The sequence below is a fragment of the Triticum urartu genome, unplaced genomic scaffold (genome assembly GCF_003073215.2).
Source record: "Triticum urartu cultivar G1812 unplaced genomic scaffold, Tu2.1 TuUngrouped_contig_6044, whole genome shotgun sequence".
NCBI lineage: Eukaryota > Viridiplantae > Streptophyta > Magnoliopsida > Poales > Poaceae > Triticum > Triticum urartu.
This window is the reverse complement of record NW_024116771.1, coordinates 1-12,956: the sequence shown is the minus strand read 5'-3', so window position 1 is coordinate 12,956 and position 12,956 is coordinate 1. Positions and strand designations below refer to the sequence as shown.

General features: G+C 49.6%; 1 protein-coding gene across 1 annotated transcript; it reads left to right on the top strand.

Annotated features, from left to right (window-relative positions):
- The first annotated feature begins 397 nt into the window (after positions 1 to 397).
- On the top strand, positions 398 to 5,942 carry LOC125530064 (glucan endo-1,3-beta-glucosidase 6-like). Its single transcript, XM_048694460.1, has 2 exons — positions 398 to 1,656; positions 4,498 to 5,942. Exons 1-2 carry the CDS (start codon positions 1,298 to 1,300, stop codon positions 5,612 to 5,614), a joined length of 1,476 nt encoding a protein of 491 aa, XP_048550417.1. The 5' UTR covers positions 398 to 1,297; the 3' UTR covers positions 5,615 to 5,942.
- Positions 5,943 to 12,956: the final 7,014 nt, after the last annotated feature.

Genomic DNA, 12,956 nt, shown 5'->3' with positions numbered 1-12,956 from the left:
ACCACGCTCTCCTCATTTGCTTTGCTTCGCTTTGCTTTGCCTGTTCTCCTGCTTAAAACCAATATCTCCCTCCGTCCAAACCCCAGATTCTGGCCAGTACAACCACCAAGATGCCCTGATTAACTAGTTTAATCGCCTCACCTCTCGCTGCGAGCCAGAGCCGCAGCAAACAAACGAGCAAAAGCGAACAAAAGCTCAGGAAAGCAATTAAAAACTGAGCACCAGCAGCAGCGGCAGCAGAAGCAGAGCAGCAACGCGGTGCAGCATCCCAGTGCAGCGCAGTGCAGTGACCATGCTGCCACCGATGCAAATGCTAGTAGTAGTACTAGAGGTTAGTGGCGTAGTGGGGAATATCTGTAGCCTTTCCCCCAAATCTTTTCCTCCCTCAGGCCTCTGCCCAAACAGTGCAAAACTGTCCTCGATTTGCAATTTTTTGCATGCAGGTGATAGGAATCTTTCTACCATGTTTACAGTAAGTAACCAAGAAACCACCATCATGACAGTGAAAGCGCCTAACAAACCATGCTGCTCCGATTCCCTTTGCTTGCGCTCCCAGCCCAAGCTCCAAGCTCCAACCTCCAAGCGTGTGAGGCGTGACTGCCGCCGTATCTCATATCGATAGAGCCATAGCCCGTCCATCCATCAGCAACTTTTGAGGTTTCCAGAGGCGACCGATCATGCCGCCGCTTTGCTAGATGAGATCAAGCAGCACCCCGTCTCTTCTCCAACCCCACGCCCAAATCACAATCTTCCTTTCCCCCTCTCGCATTACTTGGAAAGGCTAATCTTTTCCGTTTTGCTTTGATCCGTCCGTCTGCTCTGCTCTGCTCGCTGCCAGCTTTGGCAAAGCCCGCCCCATTATTGCCCTCTGCCGCCCTCGCCTACTCGCACCTCGCCTGGGGTACTTCTTGCTCGCTCGCCGTCAATGCCCGCACTTGGCTCGCCATCACTGGGAATCTCCCGTCGCGGTCGAGCGTAGGTGGGATTCGCCAGGGCTTCATTTATTGTTCCCCCAAAAGATTCCAGCTCCAGCTCGTGGGTGGAGCTCCGGTAGCTCGGGGATTTGAGAGCGTTCTTCTCGAGTTCTTGGGGCCTCTGCTACCTGCGGCTCCCCTCTCTTTCCGGTGAGGGTTTCAGCTCCGAGCTTCGATTTCAGTGTGTTCTTGGAGGTTCCCGACTAGATCCCCTCTTGTATTGGCTCGCCGGATTGGTTCATCCAAGATCTGAGCTCGGAGCAAGCGAGGAGCCCAAGATTTCATCTGGAGCTGCTGCTGTTGGGGTCATCTGCTGTCTGTCCATGGGTTCTCGGGCTCGGTCCGGCCGTGGAGGAGCGGCGGCGCTCTTCGTGGCGGCGGTGATGGTGGTCTCCTGGTCGGCGGCGGGGGTGGGCGCGATAGGGGCCAACTGGGGCACGCAGGCGAGCCACCCGCTGCCGCCGGACACGGTGGTCAAGATGCTCAAGGACAACGGCTTCCAGAAGGTGAAGCTGTTCGACGCCGAGGACGGCACCATGAGCGCCCTCAGGGAGAGCGGCCTGGAGGTCATGGTCGGCATCCCCAACGAGCTGCTCGCCATCATGGCCAGCAGCATGAAGGCAGCCGACAAGTGGGTCGAGAAGAACGTCTCTAACTACCTCAACAAAGGCTGCAACGTCAGGTATCCTATTAATTACTGTACTTTGTTGACTCTCATTTGTTGCCATGCTTGATTAATTGATTGATTTGTACTTGATGCTATCTATGCTAGCTGGAGTGTGGTCTCATTTGATTCTACTGTAGTTCGGAAGATGAACTGTCATGAGTCTAGAGTTAGTGAGGGACAAAGGCGACATTTTTCGCGGTACCTTCGATCTGTCTGTCTTGGCTGGTGGCCAACAAGTGTAGCTCTTGTTTGGCTCAATGCTCGACTTGGAGACCTGCTTCATTTGCGCCCGGTTCATATGGATGGACAGCGACAAATCTAGAATTAGCAGGGAAATGAGAAACCTCTGCATTACCTTCAATCTGTCTCCATCGGAGACCCACTTCTCGGCGCTTTCCATGGTGCTTCTGGTTTGCGCCCTGCTTGGTTGCATTGGTTACATGTATTCCATGGGAACAGAAAAGTTACCAAGCAGGGCACTTTCTGTTTTCATTAAGCATCACATTCACATGACTGATGGTGGTATCAGTTTGAAGATTTTACTTTGCTCATCAATTCATACTGTTTCTATAAATTACACGGCAGCAAGAAGTTCACCATGTCCAATGGTTCCAGCCGGTTCGCACCACTGGATTCTCGTCATCACTTTTCTGAATTCAAGGCTCTTCTTGACATTGTAAAGTCCCCTTTTACAAGGCATGCCTATCTGTTAGGTTAAATCTTCTCTCCTATTTAAAAAAGACGCAAGGTTCTGTCGTCCGCTCCTCCTTCCTCCAACCTTACGTACGTTCTCCCCTCCTCTTCCCATTTGGAATTTTTGCCCCCATCTCTAGTTTTTTCAACTGGTTTTTCCTGAAAACCGCTTCACCTGCCCCACCTCTTATTCACTTACCAAACAAAATTATGTCTTTTTGGTAATCCAGTAAGTGATTTCCAAATAGTAAGTGTTAACTAAATAAAAACTTTTTTTACACAATAACATAATATGGACAGGCAAATCGCGGGCTAACGTACTAGATACTTTATACCCTGTTGCAATGCATGCATAGTTCAAAAAAGCGCCAGGCGTTAATTGTGCGTTTTGCCACCGCCTTGCGCTTTTCTGATATGCGCAGATTAAACGCAGTTATGCACTAGGCGTTTTGCTACCACCTAGAGCCTAGGCGCGTCTTTTTTAACTATGAATGCACGTTTCTAGTTGAATTTGAAGGTTAGGCCATCTACAAGTCTGTCTATGGTATAAAAGGCCTTTATATGGTTGTAGGCCATTTTGTATTAAAAGTATCTGTCTCTCACAAAAACTGTACCAGGAACATCTAGTAAAAAGCATTTTTAGCCTTTATTGAAAGCTGGCCTGTGAGCCTTTTAACAAGCTAAAAGTTGCAAATTATTTAGCAAGCAGAAACCAGTCAACTCTTCTTCTTTGTGCTGCTACAAATGACAGTTCTTGGGAGTTCCCTTGATCCATTATGTGTATAGGAACAATGTATTACATTTAGATGCTTATTTGTTAATGTATAAATAGGAGTATATTAGCGTAAACAGCAAGTTATGAAACCATGCACAACAGTGTAAAGGACCATCTACGGTTCTAACATGTGGGTTGACCATTCGTTAACCGTTTACATTTATTTGGAACAGTGCTCACAGCGTGCATTACGAGGTTCATGTTTTAAATGAGATGTTCACACCCAACCACTTATGAGTTGTGCGTACCATTTCCAAACGGAACTGAACGATCAAGTTGAGCAGTAGCATTCATTTGCTTCCCTTCGAAGCTCCTAGCTGGAAGAAGAGGGGACCTTGCACCGTGGAGGAAATGCATCCTTTTTTGTCCAGTCCTCTTTATTTCTGTTGATTCTTTGAGGGTGATAGAATAGTTGCCCTCTTCCCTCTCCCTTGAGTTATACCTCCTGTATACAATTTACCTCATACCTACTCTGTCTTGCAATGACTATGTTTATACTCATTTCACTACCTGTTGGACCGTGTGGTCCTGGTGGACATGCATTTCTCTTATGTGTCATAATTTCAAAGATTTTTTAAACTGAAACTTGAAGGCTTCAACCTTTTTAGCACATTCTGAAAATCTATCAGCACTACCAAGCATTTTGCAAACATTTAACATCTTTCTGTTCTTTCTATGACGTGTTCAATTTATGTAGCTGTTTTGCACATATTTTTTATTAAACTATGTTAAATACCTAACCCATAGTAACACTCAATTTCTTGAACTCAGATTATTATTCAACCTGGAAATCCATGAATTTCATTGGTGGTTTTGCAGTGGTTTGGGAGAATATGCACATTTCCAGCTTTTGATATACTTCCTTTCGCAGTTTTCATGTCTCTAGCTTGTCTGAACTACTTTTTGGCATGAGGCAAACTGTCGACTTTGATTTGTAAATACAACCTTGTAATTTAACCTAGTAATACAGAGTTAAACCACATGTGTTTTGCTTTCTAGCTCCATCCCTCCATCTTATATCACTGTACTGGTAGCATTTATTTTGATGAAACAGCTCTACGCTAGTACATGCACTGTCCCTGATAAATTTCATGCAGCATTCTTTTTAAGTTGCAACTCCAATGTCTGCTACCTGCTTGGTGATCTAGTAAGCTAGACTATGTGATAACACTTCATCTGAACTACTGATAAGCAGATGATGAAATGAAATGGTCTTTACTGCTTCCACAATATGTTGTAAGCAAAATGCATGTTCAGCAAGATCAGTTTGGGCTCCATGTTCTCATGTCCCATATTCGATCTCATTCTTCCAGCAATGCCTTCTTGATGTTGATCCACCATTTGCATATATCATTGCCACATCTTGATTTGCTCTGTTATTTTGCTAGGTATGTTGCGGTTGGTAACGAGCCTTTCCTGTCGACATACAATGGAAGCTTTCTGCTAACTACCTTTCCTGCCCTCAAGAACATACAAAGTGCACTTGTGAAGGCTGGTTTGGGCAATCAAATCAAAGTAACTGTTCCTCAAAATGCTGATGTCTATGATACAGCAACTGGCAAGCCTTCTGACGGGGATTTTCGCACAGATATTCATGACCGGATACTCGAAATTGTAAAATTTCTGAGCGACACTGGTGGTGTTTTCACTGTCAACATCTACCCTTTCATCAGCCTCTACATTGATCCAAACTTCCCTGCTGAGTACGCCTTCTTTGACGGGCGCTCACAGCCCGTTGTTGATGGCTCTGCAACATACACAAACATGTTTGATGCAAACCACGACACGCTCATCTGGGCTCTGAAGAAGAATGGATATGGGAATCTGCCTATCGTTATTGGGGAGATAGGCTGGCCAACTGACGGTGACATGAACGCAAATGCTCAGCTCGCCCAGCGCTTCAACCAAGGCTTCATGACACATATCGCCACTGGGCAAGGGACCCCGATGAGGCCTGGACCGATCGACGCTTACTTATTCAGTCTAATTGATGAGGATGATAAGAGCATACAGCCAGGGAATTTCGAGCGCCACTGGGGGATCTACACGTACGATGGCATACCAAAGTATCAGCTGAACTTCGGTGTGCCGAATTCACAGATTAAAAGAGCAAGCGGCGTGAAGTACCTCGACAAGAAATGGTGTGTGCTGAAGCCCACTGTCAGCCTCGACGACCCAAAGCTTCCAGACACGGTGAGCTACGCGTGCGCCAGGGCGGACTGCACCAGCCTTGGCTACAGGACTTCCTGCGGGATGCTGGACACCCGGAGCAACATCTCGTACGCCTACAACAGCTTCTACCAGAAGAACGACCAAGACGACGTGGCCTGCGGCTTCTCGGGCTACGCGACGACCACCGGCCAGGACCCCAGCACCGGGACATGCAGGTTCGGGATCATGATCGAGGTCGACTCGGCCTACTCGTGGAAGCCGCGGCGGGTCCGAAGCAACTACCTCCTGGTGCTTCTCCTTGCACTTGTTCACCTCTGCGTGTCATCCTCATAGGTGTTTTTTCTTTTTCTTTGCGGAAGATGGCCCGGCCATGACAGCATCAACAGCCTGGCAGCTTAGAGGGGTATTTGATGCCTGCTGTCAGTGTTCATCCATGTAGGAACCTTTTTCGATCGTTTTCTTCTTCTAATTTCGGTGGATGCGGACGTCGCAGCCGCATCGTTGAATTCTTGTTAGCGTAGCTTTGATCTTCCGGTACCATTGTGATTGGGATGGTGATGCACTGGACCATTTATACCCAGGAATGTGACTGAGGGCATAGCTATCAAACCTGCAAATGTGGTGAGTCCAGATCAGTCTTTCTCTTCCAGTTTATGCATTATGGTCTCTAGACTTAGATGGAACACATTGGTAACTACCTATGCACCATAGACCATCACAGTAGCCATAGCCATACTAGCAGTAGGCTTTGGGGGAGCCTGTAGACATCTGCCAATCTGAGTCGATTTACTGAAAACTTGAGACCAATTGCCTGTAGACACCTGCACTTGGGAGCAGTCATTTCGGATCATGGATCTAGTGCCAGACAACCGTCTGCTTGAATCCATGTTGCAGTTATGGTTTTTGTTTTTCAGTGGTTGTTATCGGTGTCAAGCTGCCAGCTATGTCGGCATCATCGTTGTCGTCGTCCCCATCATCGTCTTCTTAAATTTTGTACTAGCTCTGGACAGCAATGAAGAGGCAATGTGGATGGCTTATCTCCCAAGAATTGACAACCTTATTTCCCTCACCATCCGTATATAACAACTTAACGAAGTAACCACCATGATAAAGATGCACTTGGATTGCATTCCAAACCAAACAATTGAACTAAAACCCTGTGGTGTCAGCTCATCCAAGCACAACACAGGCTTCTATACTTTTGGTTTAATATAAAATAAAATAAAAACATAGGTGTTTTTTTTGGAAAGCCATGGGGCCAATTAATCACATAGCCTTTATGTACAATCGCCCACTGAGTGACACCAATAATTGGTTGGCAGGCATGAGCTAAAAACAAGAATGAGTCCTTGGAACTTGTTTGAAACATTCACATAAAAAATGTGTGATGGCAAGCAAAGGAAGCCACCCCACCTAAAAACCAACCACACTAACAGAACCTAAAGGCAGGCATCCACACCTCTTAATCCAACCAAAAGCACACAAGTAGAGTAGCACATAGACAGCACAAGCACATAAGAGATAAAGAAAGGCATATCAATGTATTCACTGAGTCCATGAACTCTGTCCTAGGTGCAGGTGGTGTCACTCATGCATGCCACTCCCTTTCCCTCCTCCTTATCCTTCCCAATGTGGCAACTCATTTTCCCTCCTCCTTATCCTTCCCAATGTGGCAACATGGGCTGTTCGGATCAACGAAAAAAATAGCGCGCTGTTTTGGCGCGTCGCTGTAGCGTATCAGCAAAGGCCATGTTGCGTTTTAGCTAATTGGCTCACTACGGCGCTATTTGCGCTATAGCGCACTATTTCGGCGCTAAACGAAATAACGTTGTAGCGTTTTTGCGTGTACCACACAACGGCCTGTCACATCACCACATTGGTCCAACTCACCTCCACTATCTCACAGAAGCAACACATAAAGCCCATATAGCAACCCATACAACCTAACCGAGCAAACTCGTCACAAGTTTCCCACCAATTCGTGATTGAGGGCAGCGGTGGTGCGGCGTTCGTTACTCATGAGCGAAGGCGACGGTGGCGGCGTTGCTCGTGAGTTGTGAGCGAAGGCAGCGGCGGTGGTTCGTGAGCGGCAGCGGCTTCTCTTGACCCCGTCCCCAAGTAGCAGTGTCGGCCTTGTTCGTTGACGGTGACGGTTCGTGAGCGGCGGGGGCTTCGCTTCATCCCGTCTCCAAGTAGCGGTGGCGGCGGCGTTCGTGACTTATGAGCGAAGGCGGTGGTTTGTGAATGGCAGTGGCTTCTCTTCATCCCGTCTCCAAGAGGCGTCGGCGACGTTCGTGACTCATGAGCGAAGGCGGCGGTTCATGAGCGGCAGCGGTTTCTCTTCATCCCATCTCCAACTAGCGGCGGCGGCTTCTCTTCATCCCCTCTCCAAGTAGCGTCGTCGGCCACACCTCCAACTCCAACAAGTCAGCGCCGACGTTAACCACGCCGCCGGCGTCGGCAAGTCAGCCACCAGGTGAGAGCAACCTCTCTTCATCCTGTCTCCAAATAGCGGTGTCGGCCTCATTCCATTTTCGCCCCAAGTCCCCATCCTTGCAAATTAGGGAAGCCTTAAATTATGTGATACATTTGACATTTTTATGCAAAACGCAATTTTTCAAATATAGCACGCTATAACTTTCTAGAGCGCCGCTATGCGAACGATACATCATGGGCAATTTTGGTACGCCGTCACATACTAGCCTTCGATGCACCAAGCCAAATCATCAGACTCCGCTCGATATAGAGGCAGGCATCCACACCTCTTAATCCAACCAAAAGCACACAAGTGGAGTAGCACATAGACAACACAAGCACATAAGAGATAAAGAAAGGCATATCAATGTATCCACTGAGTCCATGAACTCTGTCCTAGGTGCAGGTGGTGTCACTCATGCTTGCCACTCCCTTTCCCTCCTCTTTATCCTTCCCAATGTGGCAACCCATTTTCCCTCCTCCTTATCCTTCCCAATGTGGCAACATGGGCTGTTCGGATCAACGAAAAAAATAGCGCGCTGTTTTGGCGCGTCGTTGTAGCGTATCAGCAAAGGCCACGTTGCGTTTTAGCTAATTGGCTCACTACGGCGCTATTTGCGCTATAGCGCACTATTTCGGCACTAAACGAAATAACGTTGTAGCATTTTTGCGTGTACCACACAACGGCCTGTCACATCACCACATTGGCCCAACTCACCCCCACTATCTCACAGAAGCAACACATAAAGCCCATATAGCAACCCATACAACCTAACCTAGCAAACTTGTCACAAGTTTCCCACCAATTCGTGATTGAGGGCAGCGGTGGTGGCGGCGTTCGTGACTCATGAGCGAAGGCGACGGTGGCGGCGTTGCTCGTGAGTTGTGAGCGAAGGCAGCGGCGGTGGTTCGTGAGCGGCAGCGGCTTCTCTTGACCCCGTCCCCAAGTAGCAGTGTCGGCCTTGTTCGTGACTAGTGAACGAACGCGACGATGGTTCGTGAAAGGTAGCGGCTTCTCTTCATCCCGTCTCCAAATACCAGCATCGGTGTCGTTTGTGACTCGTGAGCGAAGGTGACGGTGACGGTTCGTGAGCGGCGGGGGCTTCGCTTCATCCCGTCTCCAAGTAGCGGTGGCGGCGGCGTTCGTGACTTATGAGCGAAGGCGGTGGTTTGTGAATGGCAGTGGCTTCTCTTCATCCCGTCTCCAAGAGGCGTCGGCGACGTTCGTGACTCGTGAGCGAAGGCGGCGGTTCATGAGCGGGCGGGGGGTTTTTGAACGGCAGTGGCTTCTCTTCATCCCGTCTCCAAGAGGCGTCGGCGACGTTCGTGACTCATGAGCGAAGGCGGCGGTTCATGAGCGGCAGCGGTTTCTCTTCATCCCATCTCCAACTAGCGGCGGCGGCTTCTCTTCATCCCCTCTCCAAGTAGCGTCGTCGGCCACACCTCCAACTCCAACAAGTCAGCGCCGACGTTAACCACGCCGCCGGCGTCGGCAAGTCAGCCACCAGGTGAGAGCAACCTCTCTTCATCCTGTCTCCAAATAGCGGTGTCGGCCTCATTCCATTTTCGCCCCAAGTCCCCATCCTTGCAAATTAGGGAAGCCTTAAATTATGTGATACATTTGACATTTTTATGCAAAACGCAATTTTTCAAATATAGCACGCTATAACTTTCTAGAGCGCCGCTATGCGAACGATACATCATGGGCAATTTTGGTACGCCGTCACATACTAGCCTTCGATGCACCAAGCCAAATCATCAGACTCCGCTCGATATAGAGGCAGGCATCCACACCTCTTAATCCAACCAAAAGCACACAAGTGAAGTAGCACATAGACAGCACAAGCACATAAGAGATAAAGAAAGGCATATCAATGTATCCACTGAGTCCATGAACTCTGTCCTAGGTGCAGGTGGTGTCACTCATACTTGCCACTCCCTTTCCCTCCTCCTTATCCTTCCCAATGTGGCAACCCATTTTCCCTCCTCCTTATCCTTCCCAATGTGGCAACATGGGCTGTTCGGATCAACGAAAAAAATAGCGCGCTGTTTTGGCGCGTCGCTGTAGCGTATCAGCAAAGGCCACGTTGCGTTTTAGCTAATTGGCTCACTACGGCGCTATTTGCGCTATAGCGCACTATTTCGGCGCTAAACGAAATAACGTTGTAGCGTTTTTGCGTGTACCATACAACGGCCTGTCACATCACCACATTGGCCCAACTCACCCCCACTATCTCACAGAAGCAACACATAAAGCCCATATAGCAACCCATACAACCTAACCTAGCAAACTCGTCACAAGTTTCCCACCAATTCGTGATTGAGGGCAGCGGTGGTGGCGGCGTTCGTGACTCATGAGCGAAGGCGACGGTGGCGGCGTTGCTCGTGAGTTGTGAGCGAAGGCAGCGGCGGTGGTTCGTGAGCGGCAGCGGCTTCTCTTGACCCCGTCCCCAAGTAGCAGTGTCGGCCTTGTTCGTGACTAGTGAACGAACGCGACGACGGTTCGTGAAAGGTAGCGGCTTCTCTTCATCCCGTCTCCAAATACCAGCATCGGTGTCGTTTGTGACTCGTGAGCGAAGGTGACGGTGACGGTTCGTGGCGGTCGTGACTTATGAGCGAAGGCGGTGGTTTGTGAACGGCAGTGGCTTCTCTTCATCCCGTCTCCAAGAGGCGTCGGCGACGTTCGTGACTCATGAGCGAAGGCGGCGGTTCATGAGCGGCAGCGGTTTCTCTTCATCCCATCTCCAACTAGCGGCGGCGGCTTCTCTTCATCCCCTCTCCAAGTAGCGTCGTCGGCCACACCTCCAACTCCAACAAGTCAGCGCCGACGTTAACCACGCCGCCGGCGTCGGCAAGTCAGCCACCAGGTGAGAGCAACCTCTCTTCATCCTGTCTCCAAATAGCGGTGTCGGCCTCATTCCATTTTCGCCCCAAGTCCCCATCCTTGCAAATTAGGGAAGCCTTAAATTATGTGATACATTTGACATTTTTATGCAAAACACAATTTTTCAAATATAGCACGCTATAACTTTCTAGAGCGCCGCTATGCGAACGATATATCATGGGCAATTTTGGTACGCCGTCACATACCAGCCTTCGATGCATCAAGCCAAATCATCAGAATCCGCTCGATATAGCATCGTACCGGGATCGTAATCTATAGTGTCTTGTGCACAGTACTTTCGTAACTTCTACAGCATCTGGACAAGGGCGGCGCTAAATCTTCTCGCAGCGCGCTATTTTTTTTCATTGGTTCATACGTTTGTGATTTGTCATTCTCGGAGGAGGTGATGATACATCTGATCTGCTGAGGAACTCTGAGTTCTGAACCTCAGCACACACAAAAAAGGCTGCTGCTTTTCCACTGGAGATTTTGCTGTACAGTAGATACATACATACAAGTAGCACTGTTGGTAGTAGTAGAAGTAACAGTAAACAGGTGGTGATGTGAGGTGAGTAGCTTAAGCCTAGCTGTCTTTCTTGACCCCTGAGCCCTCTTGGAGATGGTGTCAGGGAGGGCATGTGCCTGGTTGTTGCACTGTGTCTGTGTGTGAAGATGCAGTAGCAGTAGAGGCATCCAAATCCATCCCCACTCGGCACTTTCTGTTCATTCCAGGCCTACTCACTCACTAGTCACTACTCAGGTGGGGGCACCATTCATCAGGGCATGACATGAAAAAAAGCTAGCTCATTTGTGTGTGTGGTGTGCACTGGGTTATTGTGAGTCTTGTCTTCCTTATCTGGTTGCCCTCCTCTGCTGATTTTCTGAGGCCCTCCCTCATCCTCTCTCCCAAGTGCCTGCCAGGCAGAGGGAGGGATACACCAAGGCCAAGGAGACAAGGATTCTTGAGCAAAAAGGAGGCACCAGTAAGATTCTTGATCTCCCTTTCCATTGCACACAGTACCACAGTACACCTAGGGGTGGCATGAGCAGTTCTTTCCCCTCTAGTAGACGGGTAAAAAGGGGTCCTCCTCCCCCACAGGAAAAGGAAAAGCAGCTGACTTGATGTGGTATAGGTTCTCCCCCTCCTTCCCTCCCTCCCTCCCTCCGCCGTCCCGTCCCAAAGGGGTTTGATTTGATTTGATCCGTGGAGGAGGGTGGCGCAGAGGCAACGTGGAGCAAATAATGCAGTCCTGAGGTAGCAGTACCAGTACTCCAGTAGTGGTAGTTTTTCTCTGGGCTTGGGGGCGTGCTGCTGGTGGTGGTGAAAGATCTTGATTGGGGCGAGCGAGACCGGGGTGGTTGTCATGATGCGCCGTAGGGTCCAGCGCCGGGGTGGTTGCTGATGCCGTGATTGGGCTTGGGTTTCTTTCAAGGTGATATACTAGATCTCATCTCATCGCCCAGGGATGAGATTTGAGGGGGAGGCAGACCTTGTGCCGAGGGCCTGAGGCAGCAGAGCTTCTCTCCGGTTGATGGGGCCGCCTGCTCCGCCGGCGACGTCCCCGGCACCACGGCTCGCCGGGTTCGAGGGGGAGCTCCGTGGCGCTCCGGCGCGCTGCTGATCGGGCTTCTGGGAGGAGGAGGAGGAGGAGGAATTCTGCTGTCTTTCCTATTGTTTTCGGAGGAGGAAGAAGTGAAGGGGGGATACCACAACTTGATCTTTGGTCCCTCATCAAGGTACTTGTGTGTTCTCCTTTTTTGTCTCTCCTGCTGCTGGGGAAATGGAATGATGAATTGATGATCTTCTTGCCATAACTAACTGACGATTCCACTTGTGTGAAGAAAGGTACTCTGCATACCCTCTGTTGCGCAGTTGCACACGGCATTCACTCATTCATTTGATGATAGTTGTGTACTTCCTCTCTCTTGCCCTCAGTGGTGCTCATATGTGTTCTAAGCTGTTCATCATCATTGACTTTTCCAAGTGCAATTTTTTTTCCTGATTTCCAAGCTTGCTAATTCTGCTCCTCACCCCTTGTGTTCCCTTTTGTTGCTTCAGTGGCAGCAGCTTTGCCGTGCGAGTAGGAGGAGGAGGAGCGCCGGAGATCTTCGGCTCTGGCATGGGCTCTTTTGGGATGGAGTGGAACCAGAGGAGCTCGGTGCTGTGGGACTGGGAGAATTTCCCGCCGATAGGCGAGAACCCCAAGAATGCGATGCAGGCCGATGCAAGATTTGCCGCCGTGGCGGCTACCATGGGGAACGAACCGCTCCATTCTTCTGGCGGCAGCGAGACGCGCACCCTCTCCTCGCGCCGCG

Excerpts from the sequence above, each read along its gene's own strand:
- LOC125530064 (XM_048694460.1), top strand. The coding sequence starts at position 1,298 with ATGGGTTCTCGGGCTCGGTCCGGCCGTGGAGGAGCGGCGGCGCTCTTC. Across the intron at positions 1,657-4,497 it reads AACAAAGGCTGCAACGTCAG|GTATGTTGCGGTTGGTAACG; the intron begins GTATCCTATTAA and ends TTATTTTGCTAG.